This window comes from Oncorhynchus nerka, linkage group LG8, assembly GCF_034236695.1.
Source record: "Oncorhynchus nerka isolate Pitt River linkage group LG8, Oner_Uvic_2.0, whole genome shotgun sequence".
Taxonomy (NCBI): Eukaryota; Metazoa; Chordata; class Actinopteri; order Salmoniformes; family Salmonidae; genus Oncorhynchus; species Oncorhynchus nerka.
This window is the reverse complement of record NC_088403.1, coordinates 36156787-36179399: the sequence shown is the minus strand read 5'-3', so window position 1 is coordinate 36179399 and position 22613 is coordinate 36156787. Positions and strand designations below refer to the sequence as shown.

At 43.4% G+C, this 22613-nt stretch overlaps 1 protein-coding gene across 1 annotated transcript; it reads left to right on the top strand.

Annotated features, from left to right (window-relative positions):
- The first annotated feature begins 9995 nt into the window (after positions 1-9995).
- LOC115133228 (rho GTPase-activating protein gacII-like) lies at positions 9996-18583 on the top strand. The gene is given in 5 exon segments (XM_029666232.2): positions 9996-10453; positions 12064-12286; positions 14095-14368; positions 14676-15673; positions 15676-18583. Coding segments are annotated over 4 exon segments (1980 nt in total). The 5' UTR covers positions 9996-10453; positions 12064-12193; the 3' UTR covers positions 16291-18583.
- The last annotated feature ends 4030 nt before the right edge of the window (positions 18584-22613 follow it).

Genomic DNA, 22613 nt, shown 5'->3' with positions numbered 1-22613 from the left:
GCTAGAAAGATGTGTCAGCATTGTGTAATTGTCTCTGCCCCCGTCCCAGTTAGGGGGAGTGATGAGCTCTACAGCAGTCTCACAACTCAATCGCTGGTTGAAAACTGTTTTCTGCCCCTCCCAAAAGATATAATTTGTAGATAATTGGCCCTCTTTCTGGGACTCACCCACAAACAGGACCAAGTATGGCCTGCTGAGGAGTGATGGACTCCATCCTAGCTGGAGGGGTGCTCTCATCCTATCTATGAACATAGACAGGGCTCTAACACCTCTATCTCCACAATGAGAGAGGGTGCAGGCCAGGCAGCAGGCTTTTAGCCAACCTGCCAGTTTAGTGGAGTCTGCCACTAGCACAGTCAGTGTAGTCAGCTCAGCTATCCCCATTGAGACAGTGTCTGTGCCTCGATCTAGGTTGAGCAAAACAAAACATGGCGGTATTCGCCTTAGCAATCTCACTGGAATAAAAGGCCTCCTCCATTCCTGTCATTATTGAAAGAGATTGTGATATCTCAAAATAGGGCTACTTAATGTTAGATCCCTCACTTCCAAGGCAGTCATAGTCAATGAACTATTCACTGATCATAATCTTGATGTGATTGGCCTGACTGGAACATGGCTCAAGCCTGATGAATTTACTGTGTTAAACGAGGCTAAGAACAATCCCAAATTTATATTAGATATTGTTGAAAGGCTAACTAAAAAGCAGCATTCAACAAGAGAGGATATATTTCACTTTAGCAGTGATAAATTCATGAACTTCTTCGATGAAAAGATCATGATCATTAGAAAGCAAATTATGGACTCCACTTTGAATCTGCGTATCTCTCCAAAGCTCAATTGTTCTGAGTCTGTACAGAACTGCCAGGACCTAGGATACATGGAGATAGGCAAGTTTTTAAAATTCTGTATCTCTTGACACATTCATGAAAATAGTCATGGCTTCTAAACCGTCAAGCTGCATACTAAACTACTGAAAGAGCTACTTGCTGTGCTTGGCCCTCCTATGTCCTATGTTGAACATAATAAATGGCTCTTTATCCACCGGATGTGTACCAAACACCCTAAAAGTGGCAGTAATAAAGCCTCTCTTGAAAAGGCCAAACCTTGACCCAGAAAAAATAAATAAATATCTGCCTATATCGAATCTCCCATTCCTCTCAAAAATGTTAGAAAAAGTCACTACCTTCCAGAAAACAAACAATGTATATGAAACGCTTCAGTCTGGTTTTAGACCCCATAATAGCACTGAAACTGCACTTGAAACTGCACTTTGAAGGTGGTAAATTACCTTTTAATGACGTCAGACCGAGGCTCTGCACTCCTCGTGCTCCTAGACCTTAGTGCTGCTTTTGATACCATCGATCACCACATTCTTTTGGAGAGATTGGAGACCCAAATTGGTCTACACGGACAAGTTCTGGCCTGGTTTAGATCTTATCTGTCGGAAAGATATCAGTTTGTCTCTGTGGATTGTTTGTCCTCTGACAAATCAACTGTAAGTTTAGGTGTTCCTCAAGGCTCCGTTTTAGGACCACATAATGAAGCCCCAAAGTTGCCTACCCTGGAAGCCTGTGTTTTAGACATAAGGAAGTGGATGGTATTAAATATTTTACTTTTAACCTTGGGCAAAACAGAGATGCTAGTTTCTAGGTCCCAAGAAACAAAGATCTGCTGTTGAATCTGATAATTAATATTGATGGTTGTACAGTCTCAAATAAAACTGAAGGTCCTCTGGACCTCGGCGTTGCTCTGGTCCCTGATCTCTCTTTGGACGAACATATCAAGAATATTTCAAGGACAGCTTTTTTCCATCTTCGTGACATTGCAAAAATCTGAGCGTTTTTGTCCAAAAATGATGCAAAAATGCTTTTGCTTTTGTCACTTCTAGATTAGTCTACTGCAATGCTCGACTCTCCGGCTATCTGGATAATGCACTAAATAAACTTCAGTTAGTGCTTAACACGGCTGCTCGATTCCTGACTAGAACCAAAAAATTGGATCTTATTACTCCAGTGCTAGCCTCTCTACATTGGTTTCTTGTTAAGTCTAGGGCTGATTTCAAGGTTTTACTGCTAACCTACAAAGCATTACATGGGCTTGCTTCTACGTATCTCTCCGATTTGGTCCTGCTGTACATACCTACACCTACGCTACAGTCACAAGACGCAGGCCTCCTTATTGTCCCTAGAATTTCTAAGCAAACAGCTGGAGGCAGGGCGTTCTCCCGTTGATCTCATTTTTTTATGGAATGATGTGCCTATCCATGTGAGAGATGCAGACTCTGAGTCTTTACTGAAGACTCATCTCTTCAGTAGGTCCTATGATTGATTGTAGTCTGGCTCAGGGGTGCGAAGGTGAGTGGCAAAACACTGGAGCGACGAACTGCCCTTGCTGTCTCTGCCTGACCGGCTCCCCTCTCTCCACTGGGATTCACAGGGGCCGAGTCACTGGCTTACTAGTGCTCTTCCATGCTGTCTCTAGGAGGGGTTGAGTGGGTTGAGTTACAGACAAAAAAAATTAAACTCCCTCGGGCTTGTGCACTGGAGGATATCATCCTAGGCTCTACTCAGCCTTATTTGACCCTGCTGCTCATCTATGAACATTTGAACATCTTGAAGAACAATCTGGCCATAAATTGCCATGTACTCTTATAATCTCCACCCGGCACAGCCAGAAGAGGACTGGCCACACCACAGAGCCTGGTTCCTCTCTGGGTTTCTTTCTAGGTGCCTGCCTTTCTAGGGAGTTTTTTCTAGCCACTGTGCTTCTACATCTGCGTTGCTTGCTGTTTGGGGTTTTAGGCTAGGTATAGCACTTTGAGACATCTGCTGATGTAAAAAGGGCTTTATAAATACATTTGATTGATTGTTGGAATGAATTAGAACTTGCCGCAAACGGCAAAATGACCAGCAGTCGGGCTCACCACACTGTGGGCTATTCATCCAATTGAAATCTCATGTGTGTTTTAGTATCTTTAATTATCAGATGGTGCCATTTGACTTCTGTTATGGGACGCTCTCATGGAAAAGTGTTTTATCATGTCCAACTACATCAACATTTGTAATTGGCTGATGCAGAATTTGTTACAGGAAATAATCACTGCCACCTGGTCAGGTTCGCATAGGGCAAAATGTTCCAGGTTATGCAATGGCAACAGCTAACATGTAACGTTTTATCACCTGCAACTACATCAACGATTTTAATTGGCTTATGAGAATTTTGAGAATGAAAAAGTTTAAACTTAAACTTTTTCAAATGTTTGCAAGTATGGACGCACCTTGTCCGTAGACTGCTTACAGGGTAAGGAAACCAGTGTGTGATTTGGGTGAACTATCCCTTTAACATTTTATATTCATCCACTGTCTGTCATGCTTCTGGATGGCATGATGACGTCAAATGTGAGGATATTACGTTGAAAATAACAGTTGGCCATCTTGTCTTCAGTTATTTAATAGTTCAATGCTCTGAATGAATAAAAACAGTTTTAGCATGGACATTGCCATTGAGGGCTGCTTGAGTGTCTTTCAGGTGGCGACATAGAGGTAGAAAGAGGGCTCTAGATGGATATATCTTGTTTTCATCATGGACAAAGTAGTCAACTGGGTAGGGATTATTATGGGTTGGGAGCAATCAGCCAATGATCAGATCATTATCCCCTTCTTGAAATTGGGCTGCCTATGGTTTGTAAGTGGCTTTAAGCTATATCACTGGCAATGGAGACCTGTCATTCAGGGAAGATAGGGCACAGCACAGCACAGTTTTACATATATATAATTTTTTTGTTTCCTGTTTTACATGTTATTTTGGCATTAATACGTGTCACATATCAGTTTTCAAACAATGTAAAAAAAAATGTAGTTAATAAAGCCTCATACAAATTTCTTTGCTTTCTTGAGTAAGGCAGCTCCAAAATGCAGGTGTTTCAGCCTAACTCAGTGCTTTCTGTGGTGGAGGGGCAGGCAGTGGAAAATACAGAGCGTAGGAGTTGGTAATCTTCTCTAGTTGCGCCGTGATTGGCTCAGTGTTCTGTCACTCACGGGGACACTTCGTCACAGCACAATCTACAGGGACAGCTAGGAAGTTCTAGCCCCCTTGGGTGCTGCCATATATTTACATAAGAAGTGCAAATCCAAGAATGCTCACCATTGGCCACAGATAAAATGATGTCAAATCACGTTTTATCTACATACTTTCAAAATCTTAGCTAGACAAGCAGTCATCATCATGAATCACGTTGACAATCTACTAAATCCTTGTCATATGAAGATAAATTATTTTCTTCCCCTGCTATTTGGTGGAGAGGGTATGTGGTCCAAGTCTGGGTTTAAGGGTCTCTTTTCCAAGTTTAAAAGGATAAACATTCAACACCATGGGCCAGAAAAGGTTGAATACATTGACCATGCTGTCAATTCAGCATGACTTCTGCCGCGTTCAAAACAACTGGAAACTGGGAAATCTCAGACTTCATTGCTTTCAAGACAACTGAGAACTATACGTTTTGAACGGTCATACAACTCGGAATTCAAGTAGGGAACTTGGGGCCTCTTTCTAGAGCTACGACCTGAAGATCATTGACGTCATCATGATTCCACCTCGTTTTTTTTTTAGTTCCCAGTTGTTTTGAAAGCACCATAAATCCAGAGAATGCCAGACTTTGATGACAAAGTTGAATGAAAAAAATTGCCCATGAGAAGGACCGCAGAGCCACCTTCCTGTTCAAGTGAGCACAGCACAATGGTGAGTCCAAAAATGTCTTGTATGTTGCTGCATAAATGATGAAATATGCCAGGAAAATATGCATGATGTCAATATGCCTCACCCTGAAAATGTGGTCCCTTTCCCCCTGATAATTTAGCCTACTGTTCTAACTTGGTGGTGAACATGTAGCCTATGGCCTGTTTTAGAGAAATGTCCAAATCGAATATTGTAAGGGATTTCATTGTCTGCTTATATGCCCCATTTATTTATCCTATGTTTCTCACTTTGTGTACAGAGAGAATACTGTAAGAACGGCCCATGTTCTGAATTCTTCCCCTGAACAAATAGTTATATTGACTACGACCGTCTTAGCTCGCTCAGGTCTTATTGGAAATTACGGATTGCCTCTTATCCGCTTATCGTTCTCTTATGCCATAGTTTGTACATCTCAATTGTCAGTAGACACCACATTTGTTTAAACAAGTTAGCCATATCAGATATGGTTTTTAAAAAGGCAGTAAATGAGGCTGAATGAACTGTTGCCAGAAAAAGCTGATAGCCAGTCGTAGCGGTGGTAAGGATTCACTCCATGGTGCTGAAAAGAAAGCTCTGCTGTTGGGACAGCTTTATGTAGGCCCTAACAGTTTGTGTGCACCGTTGGTCACTGTTATAGTGCAATTCATGTATTGTTTAGTGTTGTGTTGTGCAGTGTCTTTGCTGGGATTTATTACCAATATTTACATGCTAAAATCACCACTGGGAGTCCCTAAACCCAATATTGTTTGAAGAAAATGCATTCATTTGTTGAGGCCACTAGATGGCAGTGGTGTAAAGTACTTAAGTAAAAATACTTTGGTGGCCTCCCGGGTGGCAGCGCTAGCTGTGCAGCCAGAGACTCGAGCCCAGGCCAGGAGGTCCGTGGTCTAGTGTCGTCCAGGTTAGGGAGGGTTTGGCCAGTAGGGATATCCTTGTCTCGGATATTCTTGTCTCATCGCACACCAGCGACTCCAGTGGAGGGCCGGGTGCAGTGCGCGCTAACCAAGGTCGCCAGGTGCACGTGTTTCCTCCGACACATTGGTGCGACTGGCTTCCTGGTTGCATGCGCGCTGTGTTAAGAACCAGTGCGGCTTGGTTGGGTTGTGTTTCGAGGACGCATGACTTTCGACCTTCGTCTCTCCCGAGCCCGTACGGGTGTTGTAGCGATGAGACAAGATAGTAATTACTAACAATTGGATACCACTAAATTGGGGAGAAAAGGGGGTAAAATGTATTTTTAATAATAAATTGAAGTACTACTTAAGTAGTTTTTTGGGGTATTTGTATTTTACTTTACTAGTTATATTTTTGACTACTTTTACTTCATTACATTCCTAAAAAAATACTTTTTACTCCATACATTTTCCCTGACACCCAAAAGTTACACTTTAAATGCTTAGCAGGACAGGAGAGTGTCCAATTCGCACACTTATCAAGAGAACATCCCTGGTCATCACTACTGCCTCTGATCTGGCAGACTCACTAAACACAAATACTGTGTTTGTAAATGATATCTGAGTATCCAAAAATAAATAATAATAAAAAAACAGAAAATTGTGCCATCTTAATACAAGGAATTTTAAATTATATGTACTTTTACTTTTAATATTTAAGTATATTTTAGCAACTACATTTACTTTTGATACTGAAGTAATATTTAAAACCAAATACTTTTAGATTTTTGCTCAAGTAGTATTTTACTGGGTGACTCACTTTACCTTGTTATTTTCTATTAAGGTATCTTTTCATTTTACTCAAGCATGAGATTTGAATACTTTTTACACCACTGCTAGATAGCGGGGATCAGTGGCAATTTTAGCATGTAAATCTTGTGCAAGCACTACGAAGTCAGAACAGTAGGCTAAATTATGAGGTGGGAAAGGGACCAAATTATTAGGGTGAGGCACATGGGCTACTAACAGCTTACTACACAACATACACTTAGCAATACTTTCTTAGCTACGGTATAGATATCTCCCTGGCATATTACATCATTTATGCAGCAGCATGCAGGACATTTACATTTACATTTAAGTCATTTAGCAGACGCTCTTATCCAGAGCGACTTACAAATTGGTGCTTTCACCTTATGACATCCAGTGGAACAGCCACTTTACAATAGTGCATCTAAGTCTTTTAAGGGGGGGTGAGAAGGATTACTTTATCCTATCCTAGGTATTCCTTAAAGAGGTGGGGTTTCAGGTGTCTCCGGAAGGTGGTGATTGACTCCGCTGTCCTGGCGTCGTGAGGGAGTTTGTTCCACCATTGGGGGGCCAGAGCAGCGAACAGTTTTGACTGGGCTGAGCGGGAACTGTACTTCCTCAGTGGTAGGGAGGCGAGCAGGCCAGAGGTGGATGAACGCAGTGCCCTTGATTGGGTGTAGGGCCTGATCATAGCCTGGAGGTACTGAGGTGCCGTTCCCCTCACAGCTCCGTAGGCAAGCACCATGGTCTTGTAGTGGATGCGAGCTTCAACTGGAAGCCAGTGGAGAGAGCGGAGGAGCGGGGTGACGTGAGAGAACTTGGGAAGGTTGAACACCAGACGGGCTGCGGCGTTCTGGATGAGTTGTAGGGGTTTAATGGCACAGGCAGGGAGCCCAGCCAACAGCGAGTTGCAGTAATCCAGACGGGAGATGACAAGTGCCTGGATTAGGACCTGCGCCGCTTCCTGTGTGAGGCAGGGTCGTACTCTGCGGATGTTGTAGAGCATGAACCTACAGGAACGGGCCACCGCCTTGATGTTAGTTGAGAACGACAGGGTGTTGTCCAGGATCACGCCAAGGTTCTTAGCGCTCTGGGAGGAGGACACGATAGAGTTGTCAACCGTGATGGCGAGATCATGGAACGGGCAGTCCTTCCCCGGGAGGAAGAGCAGCTCCGTCTTGCCGAGGTTCCGCTTGAGGTGGTGATCCGTCATCCACACTGATATGTCTGCCAGACATGCAGAGATGCGATTCGCCACCTGGTCATCAGAGGGGGGAAAGGAGAAGATTAATTGTGTGTCGTCTGCATAGCAATGATAGGAGAGACCATGTGAGGTTATGACAGAGCCAAGTGACTTGGTGTATAGCGAGAATAGGAGAGGGCCTATTCTCGGACATTTTAGGACTCACCATTGTGCTGTGCTCAATTGAACAGGAAGATGGCGCGGTGGTCCTTCTTGAGGGCAAATTTTGTCATAAAAGTCTGGCATTCTTTGGATTTATGGTGCTTTCAAGACAACTGGGAACTCTGGGGGGGGGGGGGGAAACAAGGTTGAATCATGACGTCAGTGATCTTCAGGTCAGAGCTCTAGGAAGAGGACCGCGTTCCCGAACTGGAATTCATAATAATTCTGCATTCTGAATTCCTGGTGAAGCTGGTTGAGAGAATGCCAAGAGTGTGCAAAGCTGTCATCAAGGCAAAGGGTGGCTACTTTGAAGAATCTCCCATTTAAAATATATTTATAGATTTTTTACACTTTTTTGATTACTGCCTGATTCCATTCCCAGTGGGTCAGAAGTTTACATACACTCAATTAGTATTTGGTAGCATTGCCTTTAAATTGTTAACTTGGGTCAAACGTTTCGGGTAGCCTTCCACAAGCTTCCCACAATTATTTGGGTGAATTTTGGGCTATTCCTCCTGACAGAGCTGGTGTAACTGAGTCAGGTTTGTACGCCACCTTGCTCGCACACGCTTTTTCAGTTCTGCCCACAAATGTTCTATAGGATTGAGCTTTGTGATGGCCACTCCAATACCTTAACTTTGTTGTTCTTAAGCCATTTTGCCACAACTTTGGAAGTAGGTCATTGTCCATTTGGAAGACCCATTTGCGACCAAGTCTTGAGATGTTGCTTCAATATATCCACATAATTTCCATCCTCATGATGCCATCTATTTTGTAAAGTGCACTAGTCCCTCCTGCAGCAAAGCACCCTCACAACATGATGCTGCCACCCCCGTGCTTCACAGTTGGGACAGTGTTCTTTGGCTTGCAAGTCTCCCCCTTTTTCCTCCAAACATAACGATGGTCATTATGGCCAAACAGTTATATTTTTTGTTTCATCAGACCAGAGGACATTTCTCCAAAAAGTACCATCTTTGTCCCCATGTGCAGTTGCAAACGGTAGTCTGTTTTTTTTTATGTCGGTTTTGGAGCAGTGGCTTCTTCCTTGCTGAGCGGCCTTCCAGTTTATGTCGATATAGGACTTGTTTTACTGTGGATGTAGATACTTTTGTATCTGTTTCCTCCAGCATATTCACAAGGTCCTTTGCTGTTGTTCTGGGATTGATTTGCACTTTTCGCACAGTCAATTTAGTGTATGTAAACTTCTGACCCACTGGAATTGTGATACAGTGAATTATAAGTGAAATAATCTGCCTGTAAACAATTTGTTGGAAAAATGATTTGTGTCATGCACAAAGTAGATGTCCTAACCGACTTGCCAAAACTATAGTTTCTTAACAAGAAATGTGTGGAGTGGTTGAAAAACGAGTTTTAATGACTCCAACCTAAGTGTATGTCAACTTCCGACTTCAAATGTATATATTTTTTAGCTGAACAGGTGGGGCTCTGCTCCGCCTTCCGTGAATGATGGATCGCCACTGGGTTGCTCCAGCACTGCAGGTGGCGTTAAATCACCGATATTAGCTTTACGCTTTTTTCAAACACAAAATAAGAATATATGTTACTTTAAAATGGCGATAGCGCTCGACGGTGCTGCTATGCGGTCACGGAAGCCATTATGGCACAGCTACAAAGACGAACCCTCATTCTATTATGGGTGACGAGTAGGGTAACGCCAGCAGCAAAAACTGCGGCCAAAGACTTCCGAGTCATGACTAAAAAAATACATGTCCTCAAATTAAACGCAATGTTGGAAGGTTAACCAAACTACATAACACTCCAATTGTCTTGTATTTTAATGTTGGTGTCGCTATGGTGATAACAGTTATTTTGGAATGACATTAATTATGTCATTCATTAGGCTGGGGAATAAAAGAGATGCTCTATGATTCATGAAAATAACAGACATGCCTGCCTATGAATGAAATGTTATTAACAAGGCCAGGGTATGTCGTGCACTGGGTGCCAATCTCATTTGTGCCAAAGCTGAAACTAACGAAATTCTAGTCTAGAGAGTGGTTTGTAAAATGTTGGTCCCAATCAGGGCAGGGCAAAAGCTGCTACACGGAATTTGTAGGCTAAACATTATTATTAATTACATTTCGTGCATGATATGAACTCATAATTATTAAGGTTATATGGTCTGTAGCAAAAGGTTTGCAGAACATTCCAGATGTGACACGTTAGTGCATGCGTTAAGTTCAAGGTTGCTTAAATGTGTAAGTGAAAAAGCCTATAATCGCCGACATATTTAACTGGGACTCAAAGAAAGGCGGTCTTAATCGTTTATATGAGTCAGTGGGCTGTCTCCAGCACTTGAATGAAAGCTCCAGTTTACTGCTCGGCTGCTGTATTGGGTGGAGTCCTGTGCGCTTAACGCTCCACGGGAACAGGAGACCTGCCACATTACGCACGGGGAGTTCGCCAAGCACGCCTGTTCCGCGAGGAGACGGGAGGGAAGAGAACTTACAGAACAAAGCTAACGATTTCATGTTTTTGTTTACGAAAAGGAAGAGTTTGTTACTCCATCCCTGTATACAGAGTGGAGTTTTGGGACATTTTTTTATATTTTTCTCTGTAGCCTATGGTTATTTAAAGATTATTTTAAAAGGTAAGTGCATCTCTCAATTTTTAAGAAAGTTAAGTAAAGTACATTCAATGTAAATGTGTCTACCATACCCTGTGTCTATGGAAACCTATTTTGGACTCACTGGGTAGAATATTTGCGTAGAAAATACTGGGACTGGGACATAGGAAGTCCCAGTGTCCCACTGCAAAATATCTTGATTTGAGGTTTTATTTGATCATGACCTAAACTCATAAGGCTACATCGAAACCAGTGGCGAGAATGGAATGTGTCAAAGCAGTCACCTTGACAAATCACTCAACAGCTTTGAGCGTCCAATGTCGGTGTATTTGAAGGTCCTAAACAAGGAGGGCTTGTCTGGTGGAGCCTGTTTGCTCGTCGCTAACATACCTGATCCAGAATAACTCGTCTATCAGTTCATGAGCTCTATACCAGTGATTCTGTGCCATAACTACCCATGGAGTGACTGGTGGGGGGAAAAAACGACATGTAATAGGTATATTGTAATAACTACCTGCTATAGACAGTGTAATAACTATCACAAATGACAAGGACGCACTCGTCGAGGGACCTACTGAACAAGGTGCACCTTGTTCTTGCCTATGACTTGGGGATCTGCTCCCCCCGGCTGAGGAGACCAGCAATGGCAAACATGACGACATTTGCAAAATGACTGTTGATACTTCACTTCAGCTGAGATGGTTGAGTCAGTGTCAGCTTGGAGTTCAAACTTTGTGTTGAGAGTTTGGTATTTACATGATGTAGACTTACACTGAATACGTGTTTGGGGAGGGGGAAGGAAGGAAGGAGGGAGACATTTTCCCAAGGAGAGCTGTGGGGGAGTGCTCTGTTCTCACCAGCTGTTTCCCCCGAGAGTATTTAGACAGTCAACAACATCATATTGATGTTATAGTAAACCAAAACACCACTGTTTTATTACATTCATTCTATTACGGTACAGTCTTAGTCCAGGCTATCAGTCTACAGTCTTATACTGTACAACTACTACTGTGTTATTACATTCATTCTATTACGGTACAGTCTTAGTCCAGGCTATCAGTCTACAGTCTTATACTGTACAACTACTACTGTATTATTACATTCATTCTATTACGGTACAGTCTTAGTCCAGGCTATCAGTCTACAGTCTTATACTGTACAACTACTACTGTATTATTACATTCATTCTATTACGGTACAGTCTTAGTCCAGGCTATCAGTCTACAGTCTTATACTGTACAACTACTACTGTATTATTACATTCATTCTATTACGGTACAGTCTTAGTCCAGGCTATCAGTCTACAGTCTTATACTGTACAACTACTACTGTATTATTACATTCATTCTATTACGGTACAGTCTTAGTCCAGGCTATCAGTCTACAGTCTTATACTGTACAACTACTACTGTATTATTACATTCATTCTATTACGGTACAGTCTTATTCCAGGCTATCAGTCTACAGTCTTATACTGTACAACTACTACTGTATTATTACATTCATTCTATTACGGTACAGTCTTAGTCCAGGCTATCAGTCTACAGTCTTATACTGTACAACTACTACTGTGTTATTGTTTGAGCTGGCCTCCTTTCCTTTATGCCGTTCCTCCTCTCTCTATTTGTTTCTAGACTGTGTTTGAGGAGATTAAAAGATTTTTCAGAGTGAGAGCGTTCCCGGACTTTATCTCCAAGGACTGCTCGGAGACCACTGACCCCTCATGAGATACCCACAAGTCACCTGGCATTTGACCCGATAACCATGGACGTCCGAGTGCAGGCCAATCCTAACCTCCATTTCGGGGTCAACGGGGGTCATGATGGCGCTAATAGAAACTCCCACAGTAGACCATTTGTGAGTATAATTTGAATGAAAACATTTCAGTTAATGTTTTTTTTCTCTTAGTATCTCAAATATAAAATTCAAAATATTTCTCCATTTGTTCACAATTTATGCACCCATGTTAGGGGGGTGTGGCATTGAAGAATTCACCTGTTCCTGGTTGAGAGCAGGTGCTTTTCATTGTGTGACTTGCTGTGCTTTTCAAACCTGACTGTGCTGTTTATACAGCGAAGTCTGTCTCCATGCCCCCCTCTGTCATACTGTCACTGAGAAACTACACAGGATTAACCACTACATCCTGTTGCATGCCTCAGGGATGACACACACACACATATATACACACACACATACACACACACCACGGAGACTAAGGGAAACCGGTTAAGGTGCAGTTTTGTAGGTCCTGCATCACACAACAAAAGTCAGTGGTGTTTGGTTTCAACTGAGTTTGTCTGCAGGTGTGTGTGTGCGTGCGTGTGTGTTGGTGCGTGCGTGTGTGTGTGTGAGTGTGCACATGGGTGCGTGCATACATGTGTGTGTATGGTTGGTGTGTGTATGTGTGGCTGAATAGAACAGGTCTGTGTTGTGGTAAATATTTACCTCTGGTAAAGGTTGATCTCTCCATCCCTACAGTGATGCCTAGCAACGAGATGGCATTCTGCTGCAGTGGCAACCTGTTACCCTAGTAATCACAGGCACAGGGTCGTAACCTGAAACGGCAAACAAAAATAGTTTGTTTGTCACTGATTGACAGTGGTGGTAATTGTCAATGAAAGGTGTATGGGTGCATCTGTTTTTTACTTTCTTGTTGCAATAAAAAATGGGCCATGGTCAGCCAGGTATTTGTGTCTGTGTGTGCTTTCCTGGGTTTGTGTGTCTACTCCCTACATGTGTGTATTTAGATGACACATTGTTTTATGGGGGATCTACAGTATATATAGCTAGTCTCTAGCTGGATTGTTCATTCTGTAGACCTAATGCCTTTTTCCTAAACCCATTAAAGGTTCATTTTAAACAATCTAACCAGGTTGCCCTTTGATTCAGCGCATTATCTTGAGTGAAACAGAACCCAGAGAGCAGTGGAAAAGCTATAGTCAGTGTCATCCAGCAGCTGTCAAAGCAGCCCTATCATTGGATACCCTATGCCTGTTGTTCTGTGGCTGCATGTGCTCTGTACAGAGGGACAGGTAGTGATGTAACATGTAGGCAGTGAGGTCTCCCTGTAGGAGGGGCTAGAGGATGTAGGCTCCTCCCTCCAGGGCTCTGAGCTGGGTTGGGGGGATTTAGAAGGTTGGGAGGTGGGAGAGCACGAACAAGCAGCCCTGTGTTCTCACCGTCGCTCATACACATACATAAACATACGAGAGATGGCAGGCAGCTTGATGGATTGGGACACAGGGTCTCTCAGTTAAGAATTGTGCAAAAATGTTGGCAGTCAGCTGTCCACCAGCGGGTGGTCTCTAATACATGGCGCACCGAACGAACGCCAGACAAACGGCAGATCAACATTTGGTGTGGTCCTTTCAAGTAGGAGGAGAAAGGCTAAACCAACAGGATCTATGTTTGTTTACATCCTTTACATAACTCTTTTGGGCAACATGAAGTATATTCCATACACTAGACCTGGGATGTTATAGGAGATACATTACTGTGACATACATTATTGTATAACAGTAACTCATGTATGACCAATTACCCCTTAACCAAAGAGCACCTTTAACCTACGTTTTTGATGATCTACTAGTGTGTCCCTGTAGCCGGTTCCATCCAAGTGACTCGTGTGTGTTGTGTTGCCCTGTGCTCTGTGTCACCCCCTACAGGAGGATAACGCGCTTCAGTTCTTAAGCCAGGAGGAGCAGGATTGTATCCTGTTCTTTGAGGAGACCATTGACTCCCTTCTGACTGCCCCAGTAGTAGATGAGCTTGATGGACCAGGACCCCCCATCCTGGCATCTGCCCCCAGCACCGTACCACCCCGCTCAGCCATGGACAGACCCACCAGCACCAAGGACCAGGACATCATAGACCTGGTTCGCCCAGCACAGCCTGATCTAGTCCACCCCATACAGGCACCGTTCAAGTCCTCCATGCCAGGTACAGCACAGTCCACTACTTGCTCCACCCTGAACAGTACTGTTTACATTTGATTATGATTACCAGTCCCTTTTGATCATTAGAATTACTACAGTCAAATGAGATCAGACTTTATCACTGTCATCAGAATGACGGATTACTCCGCATTGACATTTGCAGCGTGTGTACAAGAACAAGAACAATGATTCAGACTTGCCATTCACCCAATGGTTTTTTGAAGATATAGACTTGCCATTGACCTTGTCTTTTGAAGATACAGAACGTGTCGAGAACTGATGAGTTTACTTCTCAAACTTTCTTTTTGCAGATTTCACCCAGAATATGGTGATGAACAACCCTGAGAGGCATTTTGATAACAAACTGAGGCGCGAGGTGATGGAAAACTTCCCTACAGAGTGCAACCTGCCCCTTCCTGGAAAAGACAATGCCCCCTATGGCCAAGCCCTGTACCAGCCTGTAGGCTCCGTCCCCACCCCCGTCGTCATCGCCCAGAAGATCGCCGAGAACCAGGGGAGCGGGGGGAACACCAACATCCTCTCCTCCTCCCTCCTGTCCAACCACCGTAGGAACCTTGATTTGGAGAACATAGAGAGACCACCCACCTCCCCAGATTATCCAATCAAACAGGGTCCGACCACCTCAGCCAAGCCCAACCATTACCCCGTCAACATCAACATGATAATGGGCAGCAACCAGCACCACAGCGATTTGCTTGCCAGTGTGAACCTCCAGGACAGGAAGTCTCAGATGCTGGCTAACCTATCAGGGACGTCCCACCCTGTGGAGGCAGAGAAACTCCATGGGCTGCAGAAGGTCCAGGTAAAACTTCCCACCCGCAGTGTGTCTTTCAGGGATCCCACTCCAAATAAGTCCCGGATGGAGGCACTGTCCAAACTGGGCTTGAGCCGAAACCGCTCCCCGTCAGGGGATTTCTCTCTTACAATCACCCCCAAGAGCAGCACAAACGCCAAACCCGCTGCTGCCCCGATTCCGGTTGCCACCCCTACACCCGTTCCTACACTGACACCCATGAGTAAACCAGGCGTGGCCAGACAGGCAAGCCCCTTGCCACCAGTAACAGTCAACACCAACAGCTCTCACGCCAGTATCCATGACAACATGCCTGCTTCTCCCCCGCCCGAAGTCTCGTCCAAGGACTTTAACAGCTATGGCGGGAAGACCATCGTGGTGAACCCCTCTAAGGCTGCTGCTGCTGCTGCTCCCTCCACCAGCAGCCATGGCAGTAAGGCCCACCCAGTGACCTCTCACAGTGACTTCAACCCTTACGGGGTAAGACTAAGGTAATGAAACCTGCTCCTGTTACCACAACCAGGCCTGATCCACCACAACCAGACATCCAGAGCAGGGCCATACCTCCCCCAGCATCCACCTCCGCCAGAGTGATGCCTACCCCAGCCTCCAACTTCACCCCAGCCAAAGTGATGCCTCCCCCTGTCTCCACCCCCACCCCAGCCAGAGTGATGCCTCCCCCAGCTTTCAACTCCACCCCAGCCAAAAGGATGCCTCCACCAACCTCCACCTCCATCACAACCAAAGTAGAAACCATGCCCTACGAGGTCAACAGCTACGGGGGGAAGACCAGAATGGTCACCCCATCCCACACCACCCCCTCCCCCATTACCACCCCTGACATCCTCACACAAACTCACACAAAAGTGAGGTCCCCCAGCAAAGCTTCATCCCCAGTGCCTTCTCAAGCCCCCAGACCTTTCTGCTACAGCACTCCCCCTAGCTCCAACAGGGTGGTGGCGTCTCCCCCGGAGCCCAGGCCGAAGTCCGCCGTCTCCAAGCCGTCCTTCCGCTCCCAAGGGATCACTGTGCAGTTCTCCGGACGGGGAGCGTCGGATGAGTCGCGCAGGGATGCGCTGCGGAAACTGGGACTGCTGAAAGACACTTTCTAACTCTGGGATCGCCACCTCTGTCTTCCTTCTTTCATTGTCTCCTCTGCATAACCTCCACTCAGATTCCAGGTGGACAGGCGCAACTAATGCCTCCGACGTTTTTCTTCTGAAAGGATGTGAGGTGTGGCAGGAGAGGATACCTACATTACTGTGGAATGAAACAGGTTCCTGGTTGAAACCCGGCACACCAGGTTCTGAGCCAATGAATGCTGTCAAACGAGTCCGACGCGTCACATGGCCTAGTTGACAAATGAGCACGCGTACGTTTTTTCCTTTCTTCAAATACACACGCGCGCACGTGTGTACACACGCACTCGTCAAACACATGCGTGCACATGCACTCATACCCACAAATACATTCACCCAACAACTCCCACACTCCCACGGAGCTGTTGTATGCATCAAAGCTCCGTCTCTTTATTGTGCTCTATTTAACTGTAATCCTACTCAGTGTTTTACATTGCCTCTGAACCAAGACATGGTTTTTCCGCTACATCACAGTCGACATGTACCTCCTATTTTTTTTTCTCTGGGCCAAAACAGACAAAAAACAGACCTGTGCAAAGGGGAACGCAGACAGCTGAATGTCTTTGGCATTGGCACATTTGGCAGAGACAGACGTTTTACTCCCTTCACCTCCCTCTGATGTCACATACTCAGCTACCAGTGAGAATCCTTTCATACTCTCACTCTCCAAAGATGGATTGATATCCCCCCCCCCCCCAAAAAAAACTACATTTACTTTGTATGACACTATATTGATTACTGATCGGTTTGAGGCTGGTACTGCTGGTACTGATAAAGTGAACTTGAATCATTATAAACTGACATTGAAGTCACCTGAGAACTGAAGAGCCTCACAGCAGGTTATTTTGTTAACCGATATGAGCATTGTTGTTGTCCAGGGGGGTTATTATGAGTGTGATATATCTCACCATACAGTTCTTATGAGCATGAACAAGGACATGGCTTATTTCCTGGTAGAATAAGGTTGAATTAGCTTCACTCACTGATCTATTAGAATGTACCTATATTCCCTGTGAGGACGGTAACCATCCTACTCATGCATATTGATTATATTTTACTATATAGGTATTTATGCACCCATTGATTCCCACTGCTGCCTTATGGTATGTTGAAGACAGGTCACTCGGAAGGGGCTACATTCCCTCTGGTAAGAGCAAAGCTTATAAACGTAACGATTGATTGACATAGCAAGCAAACTAAGCAGCAATTAAAATAGTTTACATTCATTTACCTCATATGCTCAGCTCTAAGGATATAACATTATTGGAAGTTCTGAAGTGACCCCACGTGTTTATCTCCTCATATAACATTTTTGTGACTGTAAGTCACAGAAAAGAACCCAGGCTTGAGTTTTTAGGAAAGGAGTGATATGTCACTACACCGCTGGCTAAAGGGTATTTTTTACTCCATGGACGTGCCTCCCACACAAAACCACTGAATGTGGTTTGAAAAGTAGACTTTTACTACTTTGAGGGTGGAGAAATGTACTTAGTGAGGACTGGCAAGGGCTTGTAATGCCCAAAACACAAACACCGAAGCCACAGAATCCAGAAATACTCACAAGGACCATTTTCTTTTGTTCATGTATGCTGCACTTGCATTTGTAATATGTAATTGAACTGTCATCATAACTGATGCCTCTTGTTTCTCTCTGGACTGCAGCTATATTGGTACATAACCCTGTGTGTGTGCGTGTGTGTGTGCGTGTGTGTGTGCGTGTGTGTGTGTGTGTGTGCGCGTGTGTGTGTGTGTGTGCGCGTGTGTGTGCGTGTGTGTGTGCGTGTGTGCGCGTGTGTGTGTGTGTGTGTGCTCGGGTGTGTCTGTGTGAAACATGTTTGTCCATTTTAAAGTTTTATTTGATGAAAAAAGTCAGACTCCGGTTTTGTAGTTCATCTACAGTAACTCATGAAGGATCCTGTGTTACACCATGCACACATTATTGTGGTTGTGTGAGTGAAACGTATTTAACTATTAATATCTTGACTCCGGTTTTGTAGTAAATCTACAGTAACTCTTGAAGTATCTAATACACACAAACACACACTGGGGGAAATATACCTGTAGTTTGCAGACCCAGAGCGAGAAACAAAAAAGCCTCACGGACAACATCTTTATTTGACATTCAATGAACATTTACAAATTGTCAACATAAGTTGCTGGTATGGTACAACAGCGCCTTCATATTTGTTGCTCATTGTCATATTGTACACAACGTTTAATGTACATCTGTGTCACTTAATAAAGAGAGTAATATACATGACCTTTCCCATCCAGAGTTTGTTATTCTTCGCAGGACATTTACTATGGAATGTTATGGATGAGTAGAATCTCAGTATTTGGTTTATAATGATTGACTTTCCCTGGGAAATAATTCACCGTGGTTTTAATTGAACAGTAAACGGACACGATTTCCATGCATGCATTAACTCATCATTCTATTACCCTTTTGACTGTCCAGCCATGAAGGTCATGATTCCAAAGTTCCGTGTCTCCTTTCTGCCGCTACGATGAAATAATTGGAGAGTCAAATTCCCATAAATCTTCCTCGATATTGTTTTAAGCTTTCCCTTTTTCAGATCTGAAAATTGGAAGACTATTGAGATACTTTCTCTTACATACAGAATATTTCCTGGAGCGCTGTAGCCCACTGTGTCCTCTCTCTGATAGGTGGACGGCAGCTCCCAGTTTCACATGGGTATGCTGTCTACACTGCAGTCAGACCACTTTTCCCAGCCCCAACAGAGAACCTTCTTTCCCTCTGTGGGGCATTGGTCTAAGTGTGTATCTTAGTGTGTGTGACCAAGAAGATCTGGGGCATTGGCTTCTTTGGGAGTGTGAGCGAGGGCAACTAAAGCTGTGGTTTGGTAATGTGTGTGTGTGTGTGTGTTGAGGGGAGGTACTCAGGCAGAAAGTGAGGAAATAAGCATGTTTAGGGTCTGTAATTGTAAAACCCTCTAAGAGTGCCCTCTAACAAAGACACACACTCCCTCTGTCATACAACCTCTTTCTCTTACACACAGATGCACTAATATAGTCTTGCACTCCCTCTAATACACACAAAGGTACATCAATGGAGGAGCAAAGGCTCCAAGCCATATAAGTGGGACTACAAAAAAACGGTAACTGTAATCCAGTACGTTACCGCAAAAATATTGGAATGAGATTACAGATACTTTTTGAAAAACAAATGCTTACTTCGAGGATTACTTTTAAATTCAGAGAGGATTTGCAAAACATTATCTGACACTTCTATGTTTTCCCAATGACATTCCAATCAGCATTGAGCACATATACAGTTGAAGTCGGAAGTTTACACAATTTCTGACATTTAATCCTAGTAAAAATTCTGTTCTAGGTCAGTTAGGTTCACCACTTTATTGTAAGAATGTGAAATGTCAGAATAATAGTAGAGAGTGATTTATTTCAGCTATTATTTCTTTCATCACATTTTCAGTGTATAAGAAGTTTACATACACTCAATTAGAATTTGGTAGCATTGCCTTTAAATTGTTTAACTTGGGTCAAATGTTTTGGGTAGCCTTCCACAAGCTTCCCACAATAAGTTGGGTGATTTTTTTGCCCATTCCTCCTGACAGAGCTGGTGTAACTGAGTCAGGTTTGTAGGCCTTCTTGCTCGTACACACTTTTTCAGTTCTGCCCACAATTTTTCTATAGGATTGAGGTCAGGGCTTTGTGATGACCACTCCAATACCTTGACTTTGTTGTCCTTAAGCCATTTTGCCACAACTTTGGAAGTAAGCTTGGGGTCATTGTCCATTTGGAAGATCCATTTGTGACCAAGCTTCCTGACTGATGTCTTGAGATGTTGCTTCAATATATCCACATAATTTCCATTCCTCATGATGGCATCTATTTTGTGAAGTGCACCAGTCCCTCCTGCAGCAAAGCACCCCCACAACATGATGCTGCCATCCCCGTGCTTCACAGTTGGGACGCTGTTCTTTTGCTTGCAAGCCTCCCCCATTTTCCTCCAAACATAGCGATAGTCTTTATGGCCAAACAGTTATATTTTTGTTTCATCAGACCAGAGGACATTTCTGCAAAAAGTACGATCTTTGTCCCCATGTGCAGTTGCAAACCGTAGTCTGGCTTTTTAATTTGGAGCCGTGGCTTCTTCCTCGCTGAGCGGCCTTTCAGGTTATGTCGATATCGGACTCGTTTTACTGTGGATATAGATACTTTTGTACCTGTTTCCTCCAGCATCTTCACAAGGTCCTTTGCTGTTGTTCTGGGATTGATTTGCATTTTTCACACCAAAGTACGTTCATCTCCAGGAGACAAAACGCATCTCCTTCCTGAGCGGTATGATGGCTGCGTGGTCCAATGGTGTTTATACTTGCGTACTATTGTTTGTACAGATGAACGTGGTACCTCCAGGTGTTTGGAAATTGCTCCCAAGGATGAACCAGACTTGTAGAGGTCTACAATCTTTTTTTCTAAGGTCTTGGCTGATTTATTTTGATTTTCCCATGATGTCAAGCAGAGGCACTGAGTTTGAAGGTAGGCCTTGAAATACATCCACAGGTACACCTCCAATTGACTCAAATGATGTCAATTTGCCTATCAGAAGGTTCTAAAGCCATTACATAATTTTCAAGCTGTTGAAAGGCACAGTCAACTTAGTGTATGTAAACTTCTGACCCACTGGAATTGTGATACATTGAATTATAAGTGAAATAATCTGTCTGTAAACAATTGTTGGAAAAATGACTTGTGTCATGCACAAAGTAGATGTCCTAACCGACTTGCCAAAACTATAGTTTGTTAACAAGACATTTGTGGAGTAGTTGAAAATCGAGTTTTAAATGATTCCAACCTAAGTGTATGTAAACTTCCGACTTCAACTGTATTTATACACTACCGTTCAAAAGTTTGGGGTCACTTCAAAATGTCCTTGTTTTTTAAAGAACAGCATATTTTTTGTCCATTAAAATAACATCAAATTGATCAGAAATAATAGTGTAGACATTATTAATGTTGTAAATGACTATTGTAGCTGGAAACGGCAGATTGTTTGTGGAATATCTACATAGGCGTACAGAGGCCCATTATCAGCAACCATCACTCCTGTGTTCCAATGGCACGTTGTGTTAGCTAATCCAAGTTTATAATTTTAAAAAGGCTAATAGATAATTAGAAAACACTTCTGTAATTATCTTAGCACGGCTAAAAGCTGTTCTGATTAAAGTAGCAATAAAACTGGCCTTCTTTAGACTAGTTGAGTATCTGGAGCATCAGAATTTGTGGGTTCGATTACAGGCTCAAAATGGCCAGAAACAAAGATCTTTCTTCTGAAACTCGTCAGTCTATTTTTGTTTTGAGAAATGAAGGCTATTCCATGCGAGAAATTGAAGATCTCTTACAACACTGTTTTTAAAATGTATTTTACCTTTGTTTAACTAGGCAAATCAGTTAAGAACAAATTCTTATTTTCAATGACGTCCTAAGAACAGTGAGTTGACTGCCTGTTCAGGGGCAGAACGACAGATTTGTACCTTGTCAGCTTGGGGATTTGAACTTGCAACCTTTCGGTTACTAGTCCAACACTCTCACCACTAGGCTACCCTGCCGCCGTGTACTTGTCCCTTCACAGAACAACTAAACTGGCTCTAACCAGAATAGAAAGAGGCTTTGGAGGCCGCGGTGCACAACTGAGCAGGAGGTCAAGTACTTTAGAGTGTCTAGTTTGAGAAACAGACGCCTCACAAGTCCTCAACTGGCAGCTTCATTTTAAATAGTACCCACAAAACACCAGTCTCAACATCAACAGTGAAGAGGTGACTCTGGGATGCTGGCATTCTAGGCAGAGTTCCTCTGTCCAGTGTCTGTGTCCTTTGCACATCTTAATCTTTTATTTTTATTGACCAGTCTGAGATATGGCTTTTTCTTTGCAACTCTTTTGAGAAGACAGTTTCATCTGTGGATTTGCCCTTTAAACAGCTGCATATTATCAAGATATCAAAGTGTCACAAAAAAAGTTAACCAATAGGCCTATAGCAAATGCAGCATATAGCACTTTTCTGTAGTGCTCAAAGCATGCCATTCCATGAGCGCATTGTTTATTTTCAGCTCGAATCAGTCCTCCGTGACAACAAAATAAACAACATTGGGCTGGCTAATAAGTCTTTCGTTTTGGGGTTATGCTCAGGTAAAATCATTTGGCTAATCTATACTTCTATTCTTGAAGATTAACGGGTATAACATCTATTGGACTGACTGGAATTCTGATAGACTGTTTTTTTAATGTAAATATATCATTTAATTGTTTTATATGT